This window comes from Seriola dumerili, unplaced genomic scaffold, assembly GCF_002260705.1.
Source record: "Seriola dumerili isolate Sdu_G_001 unplaced genomic scaffold, Sdu_1.0 BDQW01001435.1, whole genome shotgun sequence".
NCBI classification, from domain to species: Eukaryota; Metazoa; Chordata; class Actinopteri; order Carangiformes; family Carangidae; genus Seriola; species Seriola dumerili.
The window spans coordinates 401,596-427,819 of NW_019175690.1; the positions used below are offsets into that span (position 1 = coordinate 401,596).

A 26,224-nucleotide genomic window follows, 5' to 3' on the forward strand; every position below is an offset into this window, starting at 1 on the left:
GCTATGTCATTTCTTTCCTCAACAGTAACATGTTATGTTAGACTTTAATGATGATTAAGTTCCTCATTTTGCAACTTTTAATGAGTTATAATGTCCAAAGTTTGGGCTGGCAAAATCTGTCTATGCTGTTGGTGCTTTTGTTACACAACAATAATGTGGGGCTTTTTATTAGACTTTACCTTCTTTTTTGTTGCTTCTTTGTTAATAGGAATAATGTGATGGCCTCTATGTTCTGTCTGGGCACACATAGCACAAATGCATGTTCGGTCACTCCTGCAGAACCTGTCTAGTTGCTTCCCATGCACCCTACACACAGAGTCCTCCAGGTTCTTCACCACGTTGATCAGAAGATGGCGCCCAAGATCTTCACTCTGGTAATGCGGCTCCAGATGAGTGTCACAGTAGGAGGCCAGGCACACCAGGCAGGACTTGACTGCTCCACGACACTTCGCTGGGCAGAAATCACAGGGAACCTCCCCGGCTTTTAAAGGCCCAGTTACATCCTCAGTCTGTGTTGTTTTGTCTGTTTTGAGCTGTGGCCTGTTGAGGAAGAAGGCCTTGCAGAGGGGGCACCGACAGGCCCCATGGATCCTCCAGTATTCTCCTATACAGCCCAGGCAGAAGCAGTGTCCACAGGGGAGGGAAGCAGGGTTGGTGAACTCATCCAGACAGATGCAGCATTTAGGAGGCTCTGACATTAGGTCAAAACTCAACGTCTATCTTTACATATGTGTACACATACATGCATGTAACCTAGCTGATGTGGTGTGGCGCTAGCATGCAGAGATAATAGTGTATTCCATTGAATGCTGAATCCAGTTTATCTGTAGAGAAAACAAAGTATTATATTAGCTGCAGTTAACACATTTTCAAGTGCTAAGGGAAGTGGATTTGGGAGGATGAGTGATGACTGTGTTTTGTTGTTACAAGTCCTCACAGCAGCCTCAGGCATCAACATAACCGGAACACAGCTGCCTATAACTTTCTGTTTCACTCCACAGTAGCTTATTATATGTAAAGCTGCTTGTTAAGGTTAATACATTTATTGATGAAAGACAACATATGAATATCAGCTTGGCAAGTAAACAGGGACCATCGACGGCAAGCTGTGTGGTGATCAACACAGGCTAATCACACCTCTATTAATAGAACAGTGGCTAATAATGTCACACAGACACAAACAAGTCCCTTAGATTAGAGCCTCAGCCTCTCATTAAGCTTAATAGCAGTGGAGTCAGGGTGCATGATGAAGGGAGGTAAAATTAAAGGTGAAAACTATAGAAGGCCTATGACCCCCATCAGGGTCATCACACAACACCTTTACAGTACATTTATAAAGGCTAAGAGAAATAAAATCACCCACTCAATATGCAATTTAGGTGAGGTTAGTCGTCAGTGGGGCATTCACTTACATCATACTGTATGGGGCAATAACGGAGTCTCGTAAATGGTATGGTTAAGAGCAATGGTGTGTGGTTTTAGACCAATCAAATTGCAGACTGAGTCAGCTGAGTGGTGTGACAGCTGCTGGGTGTAGGTAACATCAAACTTTGTCCATAGTAAAGAGAGGAGCATTGACTTACAGTCATTATGTTACAGAATTTGCCATACGTTCACAAGAATGGATTATCCTGCTTATACTGATCAAAATCAGCACTTCATTTCTTAATGATGAAACACATTGTATCTTCCTCTAGCACACCTGGACTGAATAATTTCCATCATCTATGAGTATTAATCACAGTCTGTACATGGTGTTCATTCAGAAGAGTGGTGAGAATCTTACATCAGAGTCATGCCGTGACTTCAAAATAGTAAACATCCTCCAGCCAATCAGAATTGAGGATTCTCTGTGATGATGGTTAATGATTGATTCAAAATGGCCTGTTGATTGCTACAGTTGCCAGAAGTAAATACAGCAATAGTATTTTAAGTTAAACTATACAGTATTTCAGGTTGTGGAGTTCTTAACATGTCAGTCTAAACATCCTGAGTGGCTGGGTTTATTCTTTTCCTTCATAAACTTACATGAACTAATAAACTGTAAACATATTCTATGTCAACTTTGCACTTCCATTTGACACAGGTCTACTGCGAAAATCAAAAGTTTACTTCTAAATCTCAGACCATTGAAATGAAAACAGAAAACTCACATACCTCTCTTTTGCAACTACCAGCCCGTGTTTCCTGAGGCTGTTACAGTGTTGAGTTACGCTCCTGTCTGTTGTTTCTTCCTCCAAATAGGTGTAGACACACCTATCACTGCTGGGAACGAGGGCGGCCCTACTGGACTCTGTAATTTCCTGGATGCTCATAAACTCATATAGATCTGATAAAGCAGGGGGTGGCGCTTTCTCATAACAGTTCAGCTGAATCTCCAAATAGGGCAACAAAACCATTCAAAATGTTTATTTCAGTAATGATACAAACACACATTCATGGCTCATAGCACTGCCAAAAAGTGACTGACCTACACTCAGTACTTAAGATATCCTGTGTAGACATATCACGAGGACTGAAGATGCTGCTGCTGTGCCAATGTGCTACTCATGCCAAGCTTCCTAGGCACAGTGTTAGACTGAAATAAGGCTCTACTAATAATATTAAGACTAAAAAGCACTACACCCCAGTACAATATAGTCTATGGTGCAAAGTTGTTTCTGGTCATTTCACAATATGTTGCTGCTATCGTAGCTTAACCTTTAATGATGTTCAGATTTCAATTGCAGGGGACCTCACTGAAATTGTGAGTTTTGACGTAACAACAATTCTATTCTATCTATAGCTTTTTCGAAGGAGCGAATGAGAGAAAGGATCTTGCATAGAAGTTAGAGTATACTCAAGGCCTCAGATTTCTTTGCCCTGCTGAACAGATAAAAGTAGGGGAAGAGTTTCCCTGTGAAAGATTCTCTTGTGAAAGAGAAAATGTGCAGCTTCTCATTAACATCGTAGAAAGAGACCCTGCCTTCCTCATAGTCCAAATAAACTCCCACATATTTTGGCCTGGGACACAGGTGGAGTGCAGTGAAGGGTGTACAATGAGCTTGATAATCAAAACCCCTCTTTCCTATGGCAAAGAATCCATTTTCTTTTTTCAGGCTGACCCTCCCTGTTCTGTTCACTGTTTCCTTGGCAACACCAACATCCCAGTTGCTTCTAAGGCCCACTTGGACTTCCCAGTAGTGCCGTCCAGAGGTGAAGCCCTTCTTCCCCAAAATCATGGGAAAGTCAAACCTCTCATCCAAGATGTCATCAGACGATGATGGACTTGCAGGTTTGTAGCACCTCAAATTCCCAAATTGAGTCACCCTAAGGCCGCAGCCAGCAGTGGCTTGGTCAAAGGTGACTGACTCTGAAAAAATAAGTTTAATCAAAGCTGCCATCTTTGGTAATAATATCTGAATTTTGAAAGAATAGTGAAACAAATGTAGGTATGACCTCACCTTTATATTGTCTCATTCTGGTCAGTTCTGTAAGAAGTGGCAACACAGTTATGGGACATTCATGATAATAGACATCATCACGAATGAAGCAAACTCAGCATATTTACCCATGTTTGTCAGAGTTCTCAGTTCTGCTATAAAAGTCTGCACAAGATGAGACATGGCTCTCCTGACTGTCTGCACACACAGGTCTGAGTAAACCCTGGTCTTTGACCAGTCCTTGGCATCTGATATGGTGTCTAGGGCCTTCAGAGTCTGAAATGATTCACAAACACATGATCGTGAGTGGCATACTGCTATATTTATTTTTTTTTAAAACCAACCACTTGCACCCAAGCAGACATTTTTTTGTGTCTTGAAACACAGGCACAAAAAAGCTGAGTTCACATAAACAGAAGAAGTCACATTCATGCCAAGCGTTAGAAGTGAAGATCGATAACACTCTCATATCTGTGTAACTATATATATATAATACACTTAGAGCCAGCAGCAAATTAGTTTAGCTTAGCTTAGCATAAAGACTAGAAAGGCTCTGTTTCCAGTCGTGTTGCCTTGAACCCTCCTTGCATCTCTTCCTCTTAAGCTGGAGGAACCAACTAATAAGGAAAAGATGCAAAGGAAAGGAAACTATTTATTTATTTATTTAGCACCTTTTGCATTTAACAGACCCATGTTGTAAACACTGCATCAACTAACAGCAAACAGTTGTGGCTCATTGGGGGGGGTGTTGTCTAACCTGCAGAAGTTGAAGGTGGTCGTCATTTTGTGACAGCTCCTCCAGCTCCGACTGCTTTCTCTGCAGTTCTGTGATTTCCTCGCGCAGCTCTTGAATCACCGCTTTGTCCTTTTCTTGTGATTTCCTGAGCTTTTCCTGTATGTTCGATTTTATTTTGGTATGCATGTCTCGTACTTGATTCATTAGAGCACTGAAGAGCTTTTCACTGGCATCAATCTCTTTCTGTACTTTCTCCTGTAACCATAAATCATGTCATTAGCAAAGATTTATATTAAATGGCAGAATCTTGCAGGCACACAATTTTCCTCAGTACTCACTCTGCTCATTTCGGAGGAAGCTGTAAATTCCTGAATCTTTTGCATTCTTTCCTCAATAATCATTTTGATCTTTGCATTTTTGGCCTCAATATTCACCTAAAATGAAGAATTTCAAGGCAACAAACAATATTAAATCAGTCAATCCATAATTCAATGTTCAGTTTATTCTTTTTAGCATTTAAGAAAATAAACTAGGATTTAAAAATGAGGTGTCTTACTCTCTGTTGAGTCCCTTCTTCTTCCACAGACACTGTGTCGTGGTCTTTGTGGTCTGTCTCACTGCACAGCAGACAGATGCACACCTGCTCATCTCGGCAGAAAAGCTCCAGGATCCTCTCATGCTTCTCACACATCCTCGCCTCCAGGTTTTCCACCGGGTCGATCAGCTTGTGTCTGATGAGGGAAGGGACTCTGTGGTGAGGCTCCAGGTGGGCTTCACAGTATGACGTCAGACACACCAGGCACGACTTCTGGGCCTTGAACTTCAGTTCTGTGCACACATCGCACTTCACCTGCCACGGTGCATCAACACTTTCAAGCGTCTCCACTTTCCTCCTCTTTATTTGGACTGAAATCTCCTCGATGACCGTGTTTGTGGAGATCTCAGGCCTCATGTAGAATCTTTTATTACATGTTGGGCATTGGCATAACTCGCTGTTGTCCCAGTGCTCGCTCAGGCAGGTCTTACAGAAGTTGTGACCACACGGTGTAGTGACTGGGTCGCTGAAGACGTTCAGACAGATCGAACACTGGAAATGATCCTCTGCCAATGAGGCGATGATACTGAATGATGACATTTTGGGATCTCTGTGGAAGAAAATGTGATTTGCTGACTTTATATTTTTTTCTAATTCAGGCTTTTTACATCATGTACAGCTGAACTGAACAAGGAAAACAAGTTACAAAAAGCTATATAAGTTTTTGGAAGTCTATTTTTAGGCTGTTTACAATGTCAATACTGACCCGCCCAATGAGTCACTTTCATGTGAATAAGCTTGCACATCTTAATCCTGCATTCACATTCTTACAGTTCTGTATTTTAAAAGCAAATACAGCAGAAAAACGGCAGAAAAACAGCAAAATAAGATGAAGGAATGACTCACCTGACTCTCCGTAGTTCTGTAAATCCCAGACACCGAAGCTGTCTTTCACATGAAGGACCATATGCAGTAATTAAGGCACTGCAAACAATTCGGTATTCATGTCTCACATGGGAAAGGATACAGACGAGCTGAGAAGCTGGTGCAGCTCCAGTCACCTCAGTGGGTGTGGCCAAGAGCGACATCATTTTCATGAAATGAAACTTAAGTGTATTTCTTTTGTGAAGCCACAAATAGTGACATGTTGGAATATTTGAGAGAACATTTATTGTTGTAAACCATGAACACATTTCTCTTACAGCATACAGCCTTTACAATATCAGTCAAACATAATTAAAAACCAACATGCAATTATGAAAGTTAAAGTGAAAACTACACTTTATTTTGATTTTTAAAAATTTTTTTTTTATGTGTCATGCATTTAAAATGATAGTTCATTTTAGGAAGTACACAGTCTTACCAAAAGTTTCATGAGAAGACCAATATGTCTGTAAATATGAAGCTACCAGCAGCTGGTTAGCTTAGCTTAGTGTAAAGACTGGGAACAGCTCGCCTGGCTGTGTACACTGATGACAAATTTAGCCTACCTCTAAAGTCCACCAATTAACACATAATAGTTTGTTTAATCCATCCAAAAAAAACAAAAAAATGTTTCCTGTCTTTATGCTAATAGCTAACCTCCTAGCTTATTTAGCACACAGACATGAGAGAGGTGTAAATCTTTTCATCCAACTCTCAGCAAAAAAAATAAAAAGAAAGTGAATGTCAACCTATTCCTTAAAATGACTGAATTTGAGAAGTACTGGTTAGATTTAGATTGTGTTATCTCTCCTCAGACTCAGTCTTTGCGCTAAACCAAATACGCTAACTGCCTGCTGCTTGGTGCTTCATATTAAACACAGACATGACAGTGGTCTTAATCTTCTTATTTAACTCCCAACAAGAAAGCAAACAATACAACACATTTACAATTACATATACAATTAACATATTTGTTGAGCTACATTATACATGTAATAAATATACATAAAACATAAAACACAGGATTTGATTAAAGCAGGTTAGCCTATGACAAAATACAGGCTGTATTCACTTTTCACAAGAGCTTCTTTGTGTTGTTTTTACTGTCAGATATGTCCTTGGTTTTACTTGATCAGGGTTTTCTCATTCACAGGACAGATCATGATGGTATCAGAGGCTTTGTCGCAGCAGTACAGGTAGAAAAATGGCAGAATCTTCCCCGTGAACGTATCTTTGAATGTGTAAATATGAGTCCGAGCTCTCATGTCATAAAATGACACCTGCCCCTCTTCGTAGTCCACATATACGCCCACTCGCTTGGGCTTGGGGTCGAGGGGGAGCAGTAACGGTGGAGATGTTGACGCCCGGTACCCCTGGCCTTTCTTCATGGCCAGAGCCCAGTAGCCTTGAGTGGTGCTCACAGAGATCCTGCCCTTTCTGTTCACAGAAGACCTGGCTACTCCCAGATACCAGTCATCCTTGTCTCCCACCTGGACTTCCCAGTAATGTCTCCCAGAGGTGAAACCGTCACGGCCCAGGACGATGACCACCGTGTCAAAGCGCTCAGGGTGGTCTGGGAGGTCCTGCCACGCTCCCAGGTGTCTCACCTGATGTCTGTCCTGAGAAAGCTGCAGCCACGGGTTGGCTGTGTCAGGGTCCAGAGTGACATCCACTGCAGAAACATGAGACATAACAAAGGATCTATTTTGCTGGATACCTTCAAAATAGAAAAATGAAACCAAATCCAAAAAAAAAGGAAAAAGGTTTACCTGTATATTTCTGAATCCTTTGGATCTCTGTAAAAAACAAAAGAAATCATTCTCTTAAGATATACTGTGTTCTGCTTCTTCTTCTTCTCTTTGTTTAGAATTAAACTGAACATATCATAGATATACTATAAAATCCTACCGCTCTCAGACAGTTTGTTGATCATTTCATTCAATGTTGCCTCCAGTTTGGCCACAGATCTCCTGATCATACCCACACACATGTCAGTGGGAACACTGGTCTCAGACCAGTCTTTAACAGATGGTGGAGTGCTAAGGGCGGGGAAGCTCTACAGAGAGAAACAGCATAGGAAATTAATTTGAAACAAGTTAGTTAGCAAAATAGCATATTCACATCTTTAATGCTAAATATTATAATTACATGTTATATATATGAAAAAAGTATATTGTGTAAGGTTGTTGCCATCTCTGTTACCATAACTTTGAGTAATAATTATAAGGAATGTTTTTGGATTGAGTCCACTTCAAAAAGTTAAAACCATTTTTAAAGTTTAAAGGTCCCATACATGACATCACACAGACTTTACGGTGTGTATCTACTTTATAAACAAACAAGTCTGTAAGATTATTTCCAGAATGAGTTGCAGCCTTTAATCCACACTGTATTTTTAAATGATGTGTTAAGATTGCAATACTATACAGAACAGGAAGGGGGCACTGTTGTTGAGGCATAATGGTAAAGCAGATGGTGGGAGAAGAGCCACTGGAATAGTAACAAGTTAAAGAGGGTGTCTGGTCTTAGTTAGAGAAGCACTTGCAGAAATGTCACAAATGTAATTAAATATAATGAATTAAAACCTTAAATAGCAAATTTGCATTTAACCATAAGGGTATCGCCAAACAAAAAGCCCTCACCTTTAAGAAATTAATGTGGTCGGTCCGAGCCACATTTTCCAGGTCTGTGTTCCTCCTCTTCAGCTCAGAGATTTCCTGCTCCAGTTCAGTGATGAGGCCTCCGGCCCACCTCTCCGTCTGCATCTGCTTCTCCTCGATGGCCAAAACCAGCTCGGCCTGAGTCTTCTGGATGGAGCGCACCAGCTCTGAGAAGACCTGCATGCTTTCCTCGATCTCTCTCTGAGCACTGGCCTGAAAACGCAGACAGAACACACAAATCTGTGTTGAGTAACCGTGTGTCAACGCAATCTGATGTTATCAGCTGTTGTGACAACAGGACTCACTTTGCTGAGCTGTAGAGAGTGTTTGATGTCCTCCATCTTTTTCACTCTGTCCTGGATCATCTGCTGGACGTCTATTTCTGTCCTCTTCAGCTGGGCCTGCACAGCATAATTTCACATAAACACGACTCATGACAGGTATAAACTCAGTAATGCCAAAAGATACTCATCATGATCTTCACTTCAATCTTGTCATAGTTTTCTTTTGGGACAAGGAAGGCTTTTGAGTTTTTAAGAAAGACTATATTTAGAAAGACTTGAGGAAGTATTATCGGGGTTGTCCTGAAATGTTTGGCAACTCTGTCTCACCTTTTTCTCCATCCATTCTCTCTCCACCGGGACAGTGTAGTGCGCCCTGTGGTCCGTCTCGGTACAGAGCACGCACACGCAAGTCTGATCCTTCTTACAGAACAGCTCCAGGAGCCGCTCATGCTTTGGACACATCCTGTCCTCCATGTTAGCAACAGGATCCATTAGCTTGTGCTTGGTGAACCTGGCAGAGTGAGACTTCAGATGCTCCTCACAGTAGGAAGTCAGACACACGAGGCAGGCTTTGACCGCTTTCGGCCTTCCCTCCCCGAGGCAGACATCGCACAGGACATCCTCCTCCCAGGAGGAATGTGAGAGTGAGGAGGAAGGTAGGGTTTGAGGAGCTGGAGAAGCAGGGATTTGAGGTGAGGGTGGAGGTGATGTCCGGGGCAGTGGAGGTGGTGGATCCTGAGCGGTGGCTTGGGGTGAGGGCGGAGAGGTTTTGGGTAAGAACACAGGAGGGATTAACGGAGGTAACTCCTCATGTAGTGGCTTCTTCTCTTCTGGCTTTTGCTTTGACTGCTCTTTCTTCCTCCTCTCCTCCGCTTGCTTCTCCTTCAGCTCCTCCAGAAGCTGCTGCTTCTGGTCTTTCTCCAAAAGCCTCTCCTCATCCTCCTTTTTCTTTCTCTCCATCGTCCACTTCTTTTCTTTCACCTCTTCCTCCTCTTTGCTCACCTTCCCTTCCACACCTCGAACCCTGATCTCCTTGAACTGCTCTGCGATCTCCCTCAGCACAGTGTTGACGCTAATATCAGGCCTCTTGTGGAAGGACTTCTTACACATAGGACACTGGAACAAAGGGCTGGTTTTCCAGTATCCCAGGATGCAGCCCTGGCAGAAGTTGTGTCCGCAGGGGATGGAGACGGGGTTGGTGAAGACGTCGAGACAGATGGAGCAGTGCACCTGCTCTTCAGAAAGGTTCCCAGTGGTTGCCATTCCTACACGGCGGAGAGGCAGCGTCATTTTCAGCATAAGCAACCAGCCTTTGAACGGGGCATCAAACCTGCTGTGATATTGAGGTCACTAGGGTTAGATGATGGATGGACTTTGTTTGGGGTCATTGGCATGCAAATCTCCAAAGCAAAGCATGATGGGATTTCTTTAATGCTTACAAATTCAAGATGAAGATTTTGAAAATATAGGTTGTGTTAATTCAAGGTTATAAACAACTTTTGTAAATTTTGTAACTTTCTTGAGGTCGACTGATACCAGATTATTTTAAGACGATCTATATTCAAAGTGTGAGAGTTTGAAAATTGATGATATAATGATAGATCAACTCATACTCATTTTTTTTCATAAACATATAACTTCATTCAGCTCCTAAAATATTCAGTTGAAAAAGTTTTTAGCACTTTAGCATCTGGTGGATGCATTTTGCAATAGTGAACCTGTTGAATTACCTCAAACATGTCATTGACATTCGTTTACTGCAATGTTTTGATACTTATCAGCCATGTTGATACTGACACTGATATATCTGTGATCAGCTAATTTCAATCATGATGCCCGTGTGTTGTTTCAGACCTTCAATTTTCAACTCCAGTTCTTTACTTTTTAAACAACACAACTCCATCTGTGATTGAAACTATATATATGTACATATGTATATATGTATATATATATGAGGGTTGTTTAATTAGCTTGTATGCTGGCTGCATGTCTGCGAAGCTGTAAGTGCGCGAGTTCAACTTTTAAGGCGAGCAGCTCTCTGCCTGAGGCCTAGGTGTTCACGGCAGACCAGATTAAAATCTTTCCAAAAATAATGGGCTAGCCCGTGATCTGTCTCGCGGTGCTTTCATGTTCTAAACAAGAGTCTGGGTTATTTTAAGATGTAAGCACCTTAAAAAAAAAAAAAAAAAAAAAAAAAAAAAACAGGAACGTCTTTCCCTAGCATTTATTTGAATCTGTACAACACTGCCTGCAAAAGAGGCCACGGCTCTTAATCAGGTAAACACTATTAAAAAATCCCAAACACAACAACAATACAACAACAGATATATGCTGGTGCACAGAGAAGCAGATGTGAAAGTAAAGAAATTAAAGTGCAGGACAGGACGTGGAGAGACAGGAAAGACATGGAGATATGGGGACACTCACCAGAGAGCAGCTGCCTCGAGTCTCTGCTGTTCACTGACACATGAGACAGGCTGTAACCGCACTAACACACACACCTCAGACCCAAAATATACCCCCCTCCCTTCCTGTCCTTGTGCCCCACAGATACAAATTTATACTCCCTGGTCCTGGCCCTCGGTGCTCCAGGAGGGATAACTTTAACCCTTCGGAAAAAAACCAGCAGTCCGGCTTGAGTCAGATGCAGGAGAGCAACAACAGCACGCTACAGTGTGCTATGGTTTCTGTTAAGTGTTGAATCAAGTCAGTGTTCATTTTTGTTATGACTTTAATAGTAGTTTTGTTAAAGACAGAATCCATGATTTGTATCATTTGAAATACTGATAATATTTGGCTTTAATTTTGTCATCTCATCTCAAAAAGACAAGTACTTTCTTGTTATCTAATCTAATTTGATTGTGTCTTACTCATTAATCAACTAACAAAAGAAAAGTGCATTATTAGTATTTTGGCAGCCAGTTAGCATACCTTAGCAAAAGACTGGAAACAGCTAGCCAGGCTCTGTTCAGAGGTAAAGTCCATGCCTACTGTGTAAATCTCTGCAGAAAGCGCTAAAACCTGAGTTGTGGTTAGCTATGCTAACAGTATCTCTCCACTTCCAGTTTTTTTTATTGCCTGTAGCATCATAGCGTTTAGCATAGAGAGCGACCCCTACATCATTACATTAGAGACCCATGCAGATAGGTTGGTGTTGTCTGGACACACAAATCCAGTCTGATCACTTGCAAAGGGGAACTGTAAAGATAATTCTCAGAGGGATTATCTCTTTCACATTACACTTTGTTATTTGATCCATTATTAATATATAAACATTGATTAGTGCAGCTTTAAGGATAACAGCTGATGGCCGGATGAGAACGAGATAAACGACAAATCCTCATTAGTTGAAAAAATAAATTAAATTATGTATTTGCGACTGATCATCTTTATTGGAAAAGTTCAGAAAGAAGATACAAAAGCAAATATTTCATACAATAAAAATGCAGCATAATATAGTTTCATGGTCCTTGAAACAATCCGAGGTCCACATTGTGTTTTAAAAAATGGACAATAGAAACAATGTCATAGTCCATAGGGCAAAATAATTCTCATTTGGTTCCCCAGGCAAGCCTAAACCTCAACATTACATTTACATCTATGAACATCATTGTTTTAATCTGCAAAGTCTCCAAAGCCTGATAGTTACAGCTCAACAAAGCAAAGTGCCAAATACACAGCATCACTCAAACGTATCTCCTTTACACGTCCAACTGAACCAGGGCAGCACAAAGTAACAACTAAAAGTCAGATTTAGCCTTTGCAATCTTTTATTCTAGTCCTTCAGGTTTTCACACCCTAAAATCCATTTTTATTTTATGTACAATTTGAGACCTATACAATATAACGAAACTATTTGCTATCAAAATAACCAAACTGTCAATATATTTCTTTGTAATATGTAGTCAGGCAATAAAGTACCATCCATGTTTCATTTCAGTTTCCTTTGACTGAACCCTGGTAACAGAATGCTTGCTTTAATCTTATCGATTTGAAACAGTCACTCTGTGGGTCAGACACCAGATCCGTATAAACCCATATGATGAGAAAGTGTTGTAGTGAGTAGTGTTGCTATGCAAATTCCTTTTTTATTTCAAGTTGTTCGAGGTAAAGTGCTATGCAAACAAGTAAAACTGTCTGGCTTATTTATAAAAACCTGTATTTTTAGGTAGAGGGAAAAATTATCTACAAAAAAGTATCTACACTGTGCACCAAACCTACTGCTGACTGAGTGTCTCAGGTGTGTTTAACAGAGGTTATGACGAGAGGAGACGCGTTCTTGCCCTCCTGGGTGAGACAGGGGCTGAAGATTGGGTACAGGCTCTCGGTGAAGTTATCAACAAAAGTATAGAGATGCATACGTGCCTTCACATCATAGAAAGAAATCTGACCTCCGTCATAATCCAGGAAGATTCCCATTTTATTGGGTTGGGATGGCAGCATAAGAGGCAGGCGGGACGACGCCAGAGCCTTCACCTCCCCGTTCTTCAGCCACAGACACCAGTATCCCCCCTCAGGGCTCAGCTTGATCTCACCCTTGCGGCGGGCTGACGCACGGACGACGCCGAGGGTCCAGGCCGTTTTGCGCCCCACATCCACCTCCCAGTAGTGACGCCCGGAGCTGAGACCCTCTCGGCCCAGGACGAAGAGGGCCGGGCTGAAGCGTTTTGGACCATCAGAGTGGGAGGCCTTACGCTCTTCATACCTCACCTGGCGGCCGTCGTCGGACACGGCCAGGTTCCTCTGGGCTGTGCCGGGGTCCAAAATCACCTCACCTGGTCAGAACACAGCAGAGTTCCCTTTACTCTGTTATGATAATCTTACCATCACAATAATGAATTTTCTTTGCCTGAATATATCTGCTTGTTAAACTAGGGAAGAAGACAGTGGAAGACCATTTATCAAGACCATCAAAAATGTTCCTGTCTCAGGTCACCCTTTAATTTCAGCTCGTTTTACTGAACTTCACCCTAAACAAAGTTGCAGTGGTGTAGGAATTTAAATCATTTACTTAAGTAAAAATAGCAATACAATTTAAAACACCAATTTTACTTTTAAATCACACAAGTATTATCAGAAAAATGTACTCAGCGTACCAAAGGCAAAGACATTTCGTCTGCAGAATGGCCCCTTTCAGAGAAAATAGAGGCAATGAAAAGATAATATTTTGGAGGGACTTCAGGGACTTTGTTTTATATATATATTATAGTACTGTTTTTATTACTATTGATGTGTTAAAATGTGAGCAGAAAGTACCTGAAAACTATACTCAAGTACAGTGAAATGTATACGTTCAAAGTGTCTGTGTGCCCCTGGATCCAGCTCGTCTGTGCAGTGAAGAAATGGCACCATCTTGTGGACAATTTGAAGAACTGAACCTTATGTTAAAGCTTCGGTTAAAGACTGCCAGAAACCTCTGCTCGCGCCTCTAAAATCTCCTTTAAGAAGAGTCCCTGCCCTCAAAAAGCATAAGTGCAAACCATTAATATCACAGCTAACAATTTAAAGCTTTACTCACTTGAATAGTTCTGCACCTTCCGCAGTTCTGGGAGAGAGAAACAGAGACAGAAAGAGAGGGAGAGACCATGTCAGCAAGTCATTCAGCTGAAGAGTCAAAGTCAAAGCAGATGGCACGTGTGGGTGGTAAACATGTAGATCTAATCTGGAGCTGTAAATGCTTCAAGACATGTGGTGCTGTCAGTCAGCTCTCTGCTGCTGCCTCTCCGTTGCTTCCAAGTGGATGAACTGTGGCATCAACACTATCTCCATCTGCCCGGCCATCTTGTATGTGTGAAAGTGTGAGTGTGGTGGGCTGCTTGGTGCAATGATGAGTCACTTTTCTATTTCAAAGCATACAGTGACCTGCAGATCCCCGGATTTGGATTTAGCACAGGAAGTGTGGTTGGCATAGGAGGAGAGAGGATGGATTTTACTGTAACTCTGCACTGATGATTCATGTACAATATAAAATACTGTATATGTCACTATATTGAGTATTTTTGAGAAATTGTTGCCCTTGTTACACATTAAATAAGAAGTTTATAAATCTTTAAAGGCAAAGCTGTTTTCATTAGTTGTTTCTGAGTAATCATACAGGAGATGGACAAAATAACAGGAACAACATCACTATGCAAACAGGCACATTAACCCTTTCACACCCATAGCTGATGGTACTGTTGAATGTGGCTGCATCACTACAAGGTGTTTCTGTTCATTTGTCCAGCCCCTGTGTATCACACATGTATCATACATGAGATGTCCCGCTGTCCTCGTAGCATACGGTATGTATCAGTTTGTCTTGGAAAGCTGCACATTGTCATCAAACACACAGTGAATCTTTTTTTAAAAATCTGTGTGTCTTTTACAAGTCGTCGTGTTTTATCATAACACAGTGAGAAACTGACTTTGGCAGGCTGCCCGTACCTTTCCCGTACAATCTTTTAAGCTCCTCCTGGAACTTGTCCATGAGGCCGCTGACGGAGGAGCGGACGGTTCCCAGGTAGAGGTCAGTGTTGATGCTGACCGCCGACCAATCAGTGGGCTCGAGTGGGGGTGGCAACGTCGCCAGATTCTACAGGAAGTGGGAGAGCAAGGTATGATGAAATGAAAATTTAATGACCCCTCAGGGAAAAGAAAGCCTTTGCAGAGAAAAGAGCACACTAAATATGAGGCAGGCAAGGAACTCTGAACAGAAAAAAAAACTAATCTCACAATGTTCTGCGCCATCGAATACAGATTTATGAAATGAAACTCTTTAAATCTAATCTAATTTAACTCTAGTAATGCAAATGTCCACTCAGAGCACTCTGCACATTGTCAGTCTGGCAGTAAAATCAAAGAACAGTCAGTGCAGGATTTTGTCCAGATAAGCAGAAACATACCAGGACAGTTAAAGATGCAGGACAGTGAATGTGTCTGTCAGCATATTCTCAACTTAGTTCTTCCAAACACTGTGTTCGAGGCCTGCGCTTCTCCTCGTCCTGTCTGCAAAGATTCTAAACCTCAAAGACGTCTTTCATGTGAGAGAGAATCAACATTTTATTTACATAAGCAGTCCTGGATAAATGCACAAGGGGGGACTTCCGTAACAGCTGGCTCTGTTCATAGAGACTTTGATGTTGTGTCACAAATATCCGAGCAGCTACAGCTGGTGCAGCCACAGAGGTCCACTGGAGAACTGGCTGCGCGATGATGAATAAATACGGCGTATAGTTTCTGAGTGAGATATTTTTTTTAAATTATATTTTTTCAGCCTGATAAATAATATTACAATACCATTAAGGTAGATATCTTACAGACTGCCAGTGCTGTATGTATAACACAGCAGCTTACACGGTTGTGTGTTAGCCTCTTAACAAATTCAGGCCCTTGCTCTGTCCCAAATGCATACTAATTTTGTTTTGAGTATGTAGGCTACACACTGGAAAATGACTAATGAGGTAATGCCAGCATGCATCTTTAAAATTCTGTTTGAATATGGTTATGATTGGAAATATTCATCATCTTAGAAATGGAAGAACTTGAAGAGCTACACTGGAAGAAGGTGGTGGAAAGAGGGTGGCGCAAATACGGCTCTGGTAACAGCTTAGTGACCGCTTTTGTTACGTCTCTTGAAAGCTCGTATCACCTGAAGGAAGACCACTTTGTCCTGGGTCTGTGCGAAGGCTTCCAGCTCGTTGCTCTTCCTCCTCAGTTGGCTCAGTTCGTTCTCCAGACCTCGAGCCAGCTCCTGAGCGTGACGCTCCGCATCACGTTGCCGCGTGGCGATCAGCTCCACCAGCTCCGCCTGACTCTGCTCCACCAGGCGCTGCAGCTCGGCGTACACCTGCCAGCTCTCCTCCAACTCCTTCTGGGCGCTGACCTACGACATGGAGTAGAGGATAAGGTGAACACGTAATGTTTGGACCGTAAGGCTGTTAGAACCGCTGTTTGTCAAGTGAAAGTTCAAGAAAGTTTTAAGTAGGAAAAGTAGGAAATTAACCACATTTTGCTTGATCACTTTCTATTTGGTAAACAACTGTTGGTGGGAAGTACAACAAAGCCTGTGAAAACAGTTATGTAATGTCTTCTGTCTGAGTTTTTTGAAGTCTGAGAAAAAAACCTTGATGATGTCACTGTGATGTCATCAGGGATATCTCTGTTTGGCCGTGAGAGATTGCACATTTACAACAGAAAGTCTGCGCTACAAACTTGAGGCATTTACCGGGCAGGCAGGGTCTAATGAAAAGATTTTATTAGCTGCATTATGGGAAATGTAGGATCCAGCATTTTGCAGAGCTTAATCTATAGCAAAGACTTAAAGCCTCTACTGCTTCTAGTCTGTCTCTTGTCTAGTCTATCTGCAGCATCGCTCTCACACACACCACAACACACACACACCAACACACACACACACACACAACACACACACACACACACACACACACACACACCACACACACACACACACACACACAAGAGAGCAATATAACTTTGCACGCCATGAGGTAAGTTGGTTTGTACAGATCCACACACCACACACACACACACACACACACACACACACACACACACACACACACACACACACACACACACACACACACACACACACACACACAAGGATGTGGACATTGTGTTATTCAACCCTCGGGTAACTTAACACTCGTTGTATTTGTAAAAGTAGATAAAAATGTCACCGAGCAGGAAACCGAGAGCAGCACTGAACCTGTGAAATGTTGTTGATCTAAAAGCATTTGACTTTGTTCATTTATTATTTGACAAATTGTGTACATACTATACATTTTACTTTTAGCCTGTTTTATCTCAAGACTTTAACACACTCATATTACTCACTGGATTGTTACGGAAAACCTTTCAAAACCTCAATAAGATTTAAATCATTTTAGAGCTGCAACTAGAATCCTTTCATTTACATGAACAAAAGCAGCGTAATCCTCTGTGTTTTGATCTCTCGCGCTTGAGGTTTTACTATAATGAAGCCGTAGGTAAAAACAGGGTGTGGGAAACTGACGGTAAGTGCTACACTGGTCACACCGGTTGAACAGCCTCAGACGTGGATCTGAGCAGGAGAAAAACTTCCCCAGAGCGTGAGAGGTATGACAAAGATGTAGGCAAAGTCCTGCCACAATGTGGTTTAGATTCTCAAAGTGAATTAGCAGCAGGGTGGGAGGCTGGATTATCTAAGTGAAATTGTAATTGAAAGATCATCCTATCACAGCTGAGGAGTGTCCTCCTCTCTACGTGCTGCTCAGCAACACCCTGCGCAGGTTTTGTGAGCCTCACTGGATCAGAGAGCTGCTTGAAGTGTAAATAAAGCTTTTGAGCTTCAGTGCAGGAGAAGCGCCACATTAGAGTAGACTGGACAAATATTTAACATGCAGTACACAAGGGAAATAACAACAGCAACATGATGGACGACTTTAACATGGAATAAGGCATAAAGACTGAATTTACTCTAAACTAGAAGACAGATAATAAACTTTGCATATATGAAAATTAATCTTAATGAGATCAATCTTAAAATCAAACTCCTGCTATAGCTCCTGATCAAACAGGAACTATAGGTGCTGTGAAACCTGCCGGTGTTTACACTGGACTTGTATTTCAAAGAGTTGAAAACTGACACTAACACTTTCAAACATGCTGTGTTTTTTTTTTCTCCCAGTTGCCAGGGCTCTAATACACAGGTAAGACTCACAGGTGAGATGTTGGTTCCTCTCCTCTACCCGCTGTTCATCCTTCAGCCGTCTTACCTTGATGACCTTGATGGATTGTTTGATCTCCTCCAGTTTCTTGGCTCTCTCCTTGATCAAATGTTTCAGCTCCGACCTCTTCTTTCCCAGATTACTCTGAAAAAGGAAAATCAAGATTGTGGATTAATAAAAATCAATGTGGACTCAGCTTTATACCATGAAAACTGTCAGGGAGGTCTCATCGGGTACTTTTAAGGCCAAATAGAAAATCTAAACCTTCTACAAATACAGTGCAAACTCAGCTAAATGTCAAATATGTATATTTTTCCTTTTTTATTTCCTGCTCACCATCTTCTTCTTCCACTCATGGTCAGTGGTGACGATGTCGTGGGATCTGTGCGAGACCTCGGCGCAGGTCGAGCAGATGCAGGTGTGGTCGGTGCGGCAGTAGGCCTCCAGAAGACGATCGTGCCTCTTGCAGATCTTCTCCTCCAGGTGGAAAGTGGGTTCGATCAGACGGTGAGATATCAAAGACTTCACCTGCATGAAGGGACGGAGCCATGGATTTGAATGGGCAAATGTGAGCATAACAAACCCAGGGCTGTGGTTTTCCTCCACAAGACTTTATCCACGAGTAACCATGAGCACTGCTTAGTGAACACACGCTTTTATGTGCATTGTGTGTGCGGATAACTTCCATTTTAGCAGGTTCATCACTATAACTCATGATGGAGAGAAAGGTATAATTCACTCTGACAAAATATTTTAAATAGTTTACGATTATGCAATATCTGATAATATATGGGAGCCAGAAAAGCCCATAAACATTTGAATTTGTGAGCAACTGCATAACTAATTATGAAATTCCACCACTAATTATGAATCATTTAAGTGGTTTAAATTCCTCTTTTTTTTCATTTTGGGACTGATTCCATTGAGGCTTAATTGCTTGCCAGATGTTCATGTTTAAATTCTTAATTTGGTGTCTGAATTTCACTAATCAAGTCTGAGCAACCAATTGAATTTAAGCAACTTCAGTTTTTCTCTTTTTCAGAGAGGAATTCAGGCCATTTGAATTCAGATGTATGTTTTTCGTATTAACATAATTCAATGCAATACATTCGTTAGCATTTCTGAATTTCAGCTTTTCAGTAGTAACATTAAATATTCATTGGTGACTGAATCTTACACTTGGGTAAACAATTGCTAATATGAATGAAATCCTTTGTTTCCTTCCTTATAATACTAAAAAAATACCAACAAACAATATATTACACTAAATTAGAGGGCAAATTTTAAATCTGTACTTGTGTTGGTGTATAAATAGGCTCAAATAGGATCAAATACATTAACAAGGTAGTGATTAAGTAGAAAAAATGAACAATGTAAGACATAATAAAAAGAGAAGGAGTCCCAGGAAGGAAAAAATGTAGTTATTACTTTGCAGAAACCCTAAAAACCAAAACAAGTAACAAACTGACCTTTTTATGATGTCTTAGATGGGCCTCACAGAATGACCCCGGGCAGTTCACACAAGACTTGAGCGCCTTTAACTTCCTCCCAATACAGGCATCACAGGGAACCTCCCCAGCCCGGGCGAACTCTCCAGTATCGGGCCCTGGCGAGCCACTGTGGCCTGTATCTGAGCTCAGATTCAGCGTAGATCCCCGTGAGATGGCCCCTCCGTCCACAGCAGTCCCCCCAGCCATCATCAGCCCCTGAAACTGGGTAGATATTTCAGCCAGGACCCTATTGACACTCATCTCTGGTTTTTTGGAGTAGCTCTTCTTGCACATGGGGCAGGAGAACTTCTTGCTGTGGTTCCAGTAGCCCTGCAGGCAGGCCTTGCAGAAGCTGTGGCCGCAGGGCGTGGACACGGGCTCCACGAACACCTCCAGACAGATGGAGCAGCTGAACTGGTCCTCTGAGAGGACCCGGCCTCTCGGAGAGCTAATGCCTGGAAGAGGGGAAGACGGAGAGAAATGATACAGACTAGATACACAAGTCTTCAGCTTCATCGCCAGATTGACAAATCACTGCATCTAGAAATCCTAAATCACAGACTCGTGGAGTTGTTTGGCCTCCAACATGGGCACGACTCATCCAAGAGGGTCGTTAACACCTTTTATTTTATGTACGAGTCACCAAGGCAGTCGTGTCAGAGTTGTGTCAGACTTGTTATGGTGTAAATTACTTCTTTTTTTTTTTTGGTGTGCTCAAACTGACAGTAATTTAGTCTGCATGTGCTGATATTGGGTGAGAGCCTTATGAGGTTAACCACAACAGTGACATGCTGTACCATTCTTTAAATAGATGAATCAACCCAGTGATGGACACACCCTCCAAAGATGCTTGAGTGGCGCAGGTTTGATAACTCATGTCAGGATAAGAAAAAGTAAAATTCTTCATTTTCCAGTGAGAAGGTTGCTGAGGAAATGTGGTGTTTTTTCTGTGTTAAGTCAAACCCCCGTCTGATTACAGGGTCAGAGGTCAGTGTGCACACGGCTTTAATCTGCCATTGTTCCTTTGGCATTTGAAATGGGTCATAAAGAGTCACAGAGGAGGAGAAACAAAATGAATAGTGAAATGAGGTTTTTCAGTTTTTTTTTCTGCCCTGAAAATTGTTATATGACGACCTGTAAAGATATCTCAAATTAAATTTACCAAAACACATCTTATCTTTTTTTTATTTATTTTTTTATAAACGTGGTTATTTGGATGCTATAATTAAAACAGAGAGCATATTATAAGCATTAGTGGTATTTTACCTGTTGTGTCTATGTAACTCACAAAATAGATGCTTGTTGATAAGGAGCGGTTGCAGTGATGAGAGCAAAGATGGGTGACTATCATTTAAAATCTTACACTGTACTCAGGGAGGTGATACAGTTTAAGTGTGAACAGAAACAGCACTAAGACACCTTGCTGATGAAGGATGGGGGAAGCCGTTATCACATTCACGCTTCCGCACGTGATCAGGGAGAAGCAGACAAGACGGGGGACGCGATGATAAAACAACGTTGTCATCCCAAATTAATAAAAAGGTTCGTCAAATATTCGACAGCAGAGAACACAGAGCTTTTTCCACACAGGCAGGACGTGTCTTTATCCTTGACAGTGTCAGTGTGTCCAGTGGTGGGTGACAAACCATCTAAGGAATGCAGAAACTCAGGACCTTCTACCTTTACAGCACCTGCCTCAGGTTTAAAAGAAAACACAACCCAAACTGGAAAGTTGTACTTGTACCAGCAACAACAAACAATCACTGATCAAATGTAATTAAATATGCAGAGAGTAATGTAGGTTATTGGATTGGTATAATGTCACAGCCACTGAGAACTGAATGAGACAAAATATAAACAGCCACTTTGGCATCATTCCATGAGTTACATAACATGAGCAGCTGTTTAAGAAATATCAGCTACTCCAATCCAAACGCGTAAATGCTCTCAGTCGTAACTTTTCACACTTTGCCCAACTTCAGTTCACACTGTCTTTTTGTAACTATTCTACCTTTATATGTGGAACAAGCTCAACGTACTTGACAAAACAGTCACGAAACACAACATGTCCTACAGTGAAAAGAAGAAGTGATCACGACTAAAACCGAGGAAAAGAAAGTAGAAACTTACTCTGCATGTTTTGCTCTGACGTGGAGCGGTGCAGTCCTTCACTTCATGTACTTTGCTATGAATCACACGCCGACAGGTGCTCAGGTAGTCTTCCTGGAACTTCAAATGGCCCTCCCACTCTCGGTGTGACACACCCAAACTTCCACACATGCCCTCCTGTTGTTATCACTCTCTGATTACTCTGGTTCTGCGGTGTAGATATGCAAAGCCCCAAACTGAAGGATGTGTTGTGTTTTCTCTGTTTGAAAAGGTCTTTCCCTGAAAAGACACTTAAACAACTAAATTAATGTTGGCAAAGGCAAAAGAAAGAACAAAACGTGTGAACCAATTTCTCATTAAAAAAAAGGCAAATAAGAAAAACAATACAAAGAACATACATAAAAATTTTAAACAACTCTAACTACATCTATGTGAGATTTATCACTTTTTGATAAAGTAACTTAAGTTAAAAAAAAAATTAAAACTCAAGGCTGATGTGCCTTTTATTGTAGATCAAAGTTGTTTTGAAGTAGATTTTCATTTAATTTTTTAATTCAAAGTCTGACGAAGACAAACTAGAAAAACTCAAGACAGAAAATATATTCTAAATTGTTCAGTAATTCACTATATCTTTACTATACGCTGTATGTTCTAACAGTGCCACAAATGGAGAGCGATGATACTGTATGTTCATACATACAATGAATGCTTTTATTCTGTAATCCTTCTTCTTATGGATAAATCATTATGAAGTCTATTTCAGATTATATATTGATAAGTTTGATTTCTGTAATGTTGACCTTTTCTTAGGTTGATAAATATATATCAGTTTATCAGTCATAATTCTAAGAGGAGCCACCTCCCCGTTTTCTGTTGCCAAACACGGAGCAAATATAGGGTGAGTCCTGTTCTGTAAAGTTGCATTTTGTGAAGGTGAAGATGTGAGTCTTGGTCTCTAACTGGCTCTCCTCGTAATCCACAAACACCCCCACCCTCTGGGGAGGAGGAGACAACATTAAAGGGAATGGATTTTGTGTTCCCACCTTCAGAAACGATAAGCCAGGGCCCTGCAGTGCCAGGGTCGATGATGATGTCCTCTGTTAGAAGAGATGGGATGTGTGAAAATTAAATACTTCTCTCACTCTTTCTCTCTCTCTCTCTCTTCACACACACACACACACACACACACACACATATATATAATATATAAATATATATTATATATAAGTTATATATATATATATATATATATATATAAAACCAAGGGCTAAAAGGAAATTGACTGCATTTTCAGTTGAATCTGAATAAAAAAAGAACACGGAAACAGCCGGCTTAGAAGTTGGAAATGCTTAGTAAGGAATGACAAACCTGCAAATCGCTGCAGTTTCTCAAGCTCTACAAGGACAGACTGAACATAATTACCAAAGAGATAAATGATGCAGTTGACGTCTTCAATGATAAACGACAGAGTGGTTAAATGATTAGAAATAGCTCTATTTATCAAATCACCTGCAGTGTTGAAATCATCTTTGCTGACAACATAGTTTATCACCCTTTGTATGCATTTTCATCCATTTTTATCACCAATCAGACTGTCAGTGACACAGGGTCAGAAATATTGAGTAATGTTTTCCTTTATTCATTAATCTCTTCAGTACTTTTAACCCCCCCCCCTCCCTTTTTTTTCTTTTTTTTTAGCAAACCCAGCATGCACTTGGAAAAAGGAAGGGAAAGACTGAACAACAAAGAGCCAACACAATCAATCTCATGTTTGGCCAGTTTCACATGGACAATTCATCTGACTTTCATGTATTTGCAGGGAACACCAGTGATTGCCGGTATGACTTTGTGTCACACTTACCAGTGGAGGCCTGCTGTAATTTCCAGGCTGATTAAAACTCCTGCATTAGGTTCTGTAAAAGAGATTTTAAACATTAAAATAGCAGCAAACCATTTTATAAGTAAAAAATACAGTAGCGTGATGTCTCTGCTCTTTATTTTGGTATCCGGTCTGGCAGTGTGTGCATGCCGGTCCCTCCAGTTAAACTATTGGCCCATAAACATCCAGGCACATCCTACAGGTGTCATGGCACCACCTGTGTGCAGTGTTCAGGTGAAACAAACCTACCAGAATTTCTGGCCTCCCACGAAGAAAGAGACAAGACCACAGGACAGGTGGACTTGCTGTGGGGACTGGCCCGCCAAAACATCCATAAAGTTTTTAACGGNCTTTTGGTATCAGGTCTGGCAGTGTGTGCATGTTAGTGCATGCCGGTTCCTCCAGTTAAACTATTGGCCCATAAACATCCAGGCACATCCTACAGGTGTCATGGCACCACCTGTGTGCAGTGTTCAGGTGAAACAAACCTACCAGAATTTCTGGTAGGTTTCCCACGAAGAAAGAGACAAGACCACAGGACGTGTGGACTTGCTGTGGGGACTGGCCCGCCAAAACATCCATAAAGTTTTTAACGGCGGCCCGGTCCCAGAGAACAACGGTCCCAGTTCACAGGTGTACCAAGACTGGTCTGGCTTTACCGAGGTGGAGAACCCTAGGAGCGGCTAAAGAGCACCAGCTTGACTCGGAACTGGCCTTTCTTCTCTTCAGTGTGTAAGTAACATGATGGCTGCATAATATTAAATGTGTGTTTTCAGTAGTGACCAGCTAAAGTAGGGATAATAAAGTTAGCTAACCTGCTGTTACCCATATTATGAATGTGTTCAGCAAATGTTGCTACTGCTAGCTGGCTAACTGTGGCGCATATCACGGCGATGCTAACTGGGCTAATGGATGTGGCTGGGTTGTTTTTTTTGTTTTGTTTTTTTTGTTGGCTCTCGTGTACATACCTTAACGTGACTCAGTTGTGCTTCGTGTTGTGTGATTTAGTGCAAGTGGCCACTTCTCACTGGGCTTCTTGACAATTTGAAGGGAGGGGGCTTGTGCAATCGGAGGCCCGGGGTGTGGCCGACGAAGCATTTGTTTTGGTCCGAGGTGCTGGTGGGCTATTGCGACAAGTAGTGGCAAATCCGGTTGTTTACGAAACCTTAAATCCACTCCACTAACAGGGATGATTGGCCAACCCTGAGCTGGTTCGACTGAATGCCTGTTGAACGTCAAACAGAAAAAAATGTTGCCACAAGCCGTTGGCTTGTTAACTGTGATCTGACTGTTATGCTAATTGCTAAATGTTTTGCACCAAACACTTGCTAATGTTGGTATGTTAGCACGCTATAATGCAGAGATCCATTTTAGGGTATTTAGCGGAGCCAAACTACAGCTGAGGCTGTTTTTTAAATAGTTTGCTCATTAATTAGCTCGTGCTCACCAGCTTGTTGATTACTATTTCTGTCTCTGCTTTGGTGTTGGACAGTGTAGCATAAAGTTGGTTTGTAAAGATATATATGCTGTTACATGTAAGTGAAATTTATCAGTTTCTGTTTAAGTGAGTTCTTAAAGAGAACCTGCTTTCAGTTGCCTGCCTCAATTTGCCGTATGGACTGTGCATATATTTCATTTAATAATTCCTACAGGCCTGAATGCTTCTGCATAGCACAGAGAAACTTGCTGTACTAGCATAAGTTGTAATATATATAAATATGCATGATATGTGATAAACACTCCTTATTGTAGCTGCACTGGAAAAATATTTTTACCAAAAATTTTATTTATGAGTCAGAAATGACAGTTTGTGACCATGAATGGGGATCTGGAAGCATTTCTGTGTGTATGAGACTTTCAGGTTTGTAGTATAGGGATTAATCAAGGCACTTTGCAAACAGGTGTGCTGCAGTTCAGTCAGGTGTGCACACCTGATAAAAACGAGCTGTTCTGTCTTGTCTGTAACAGGTTGAATTGGCTTCTGCCACTGGTTAGAAGCCTTTCTGAGAGTACTAGAAGTGTGAAGGGTCCGGGTTTCTAGAGGCTAGAAAATGCAGACAGTGTGGTCTGAATCACAACACAGTTTCATTCAAGAGTTTTAACCACAACATGTAAAACACTACTCCAGTGATATTAAAATAAGTTCACTACAGTTTATATTAGATCTTTTGACAGCAGTCATGGCTTATTTCTGGCAATCTATCCTGTCTTTGTCAAGACATTTGACTAAAACTACAAATATCAACCTCATATTGGTGCCTGTAAGGAAAACTCAGCATTTTTGGGTCACAGTTTGTGGTTTTTAATGACATTTTTATTGATCAATCTGCCTCTGACTGATGCAGTGCCATGAATGAGTGACCTAATACTGGTGTACTCTGTTTTATTTAACATTTGCTTTGAGTTATGGCTGAATTTTGCCGACTCTTTCTTCAGCTTTCTTTCTAAAAGTAAAGATCATTTTACAGCACAGAATGA

At 41.4% G+C, this 26,224-nt stretch overlaps 3 protein-coding genes across 5 annotated transcripts; all 3 read right to left on the reverse strand.

Moving 5' to 3' along the window:
• Nucleotides 1-549: 549 nt before the first annotated feature.
• On the reverse strand, nt 550-5,694 carry LOC111238590 (E3 ubiquitin-protein ligase TRIM39-like). Of its 3 annotated transcripts, none has more exons than XM_022768164.1 (8): nt 5,600-5,694; nt 4,715-5,303; nt 4,497-4,592; nt 4,180-4,413; nt 3,551-3,698; nt 3,444-3,470; nt 2,158-3,376; nt 550-604 (listed from the first exon to the last, which is right to left on the reverse strand). In XM_022768164.1, exons 2-7 carry the CDS (start codon nt 5,291-5,293, stop codon nt 2,829-2,831), a joined length of 1,632 nt encoding a protein of 543 aa, XP_022623885.1. In that variant the 5' UTR covers nt 5,294-5,303; nt 5,600-5,694; the 3' UTR covers nt 550-604; nt 2,158-2,828. The 3 variants fall into 3 exon arrangements, with proteins under 3 accessions (XP_022623885.1, XP_022623886.1, XP_022623884.1); XM_022768165.1 differs by lacking the exon at nt 550-604 and adding an exon at nt 694-824 and having other exon boundaries at nt 2,158-3,352; XM_022768163.1 differs by lacking the exon at nt 550-604 and adding an exon at nt 694-824.
• A 996-nt stretch (nt 5,695-6,690) lies between these two features.
• Nucleotides 6,691-9,866, reverse strand: LOC111238601 (nuclear factor 7, ovary-like). The gene is made up of 6 exons (XM_022768180.1): nt 8,889-9,866; nt 8,583-8,678; nt 8,260-8,490; nt 7,526-7,673; nt 7,387-7,413; nt 6,691-7,289 (listed from the first exon to the last, which is right to left on the reverse strand). Exons 1-6 carry the CDS (start codon nt 9,858-9,860, stop codon nt 6,742-6,744), a joined length of 2,022 nt encoding a protein of 673 aa, XP_022623901.1. The 5' UTR covers nt 9,861-9,866; the 3' UTR covers nt 6,691-6,741.
• Nucleotides 9,867-11,943: 2,077 nt separating this feature from the next.
• On the reverse strand, nt 11,944-21,930 carry LOC111238594 (E3 ubiquitin-protein ligase TRIM39-like). The gene is made up of 8 exons (XM_022768168.1): nt 21,889-21,930; nt 19,738-20,213; nt 18,605-18,796; nt 18,317-18,412; nt 16,189-16,422; nt 14,985-15,132; nt 14,080-14,106; nt 11,944-13,336 (listed from the first exon to the last, which is right to left on the reverse strand). Exons 1-8 carry the CDS (start codon nt 21,893-21,895, stop codon nt 12,798-12,800), a joined length of 1,719 nt encoding a protein of 572 aa, XP_022623889.1. The 5' UTR covers nt 21,896-21,930; the 3' UTR covers nt 11,944-12,797.
• Nucleotides 21,931-26,224: the final 4,294 nt, after the last annotated feature.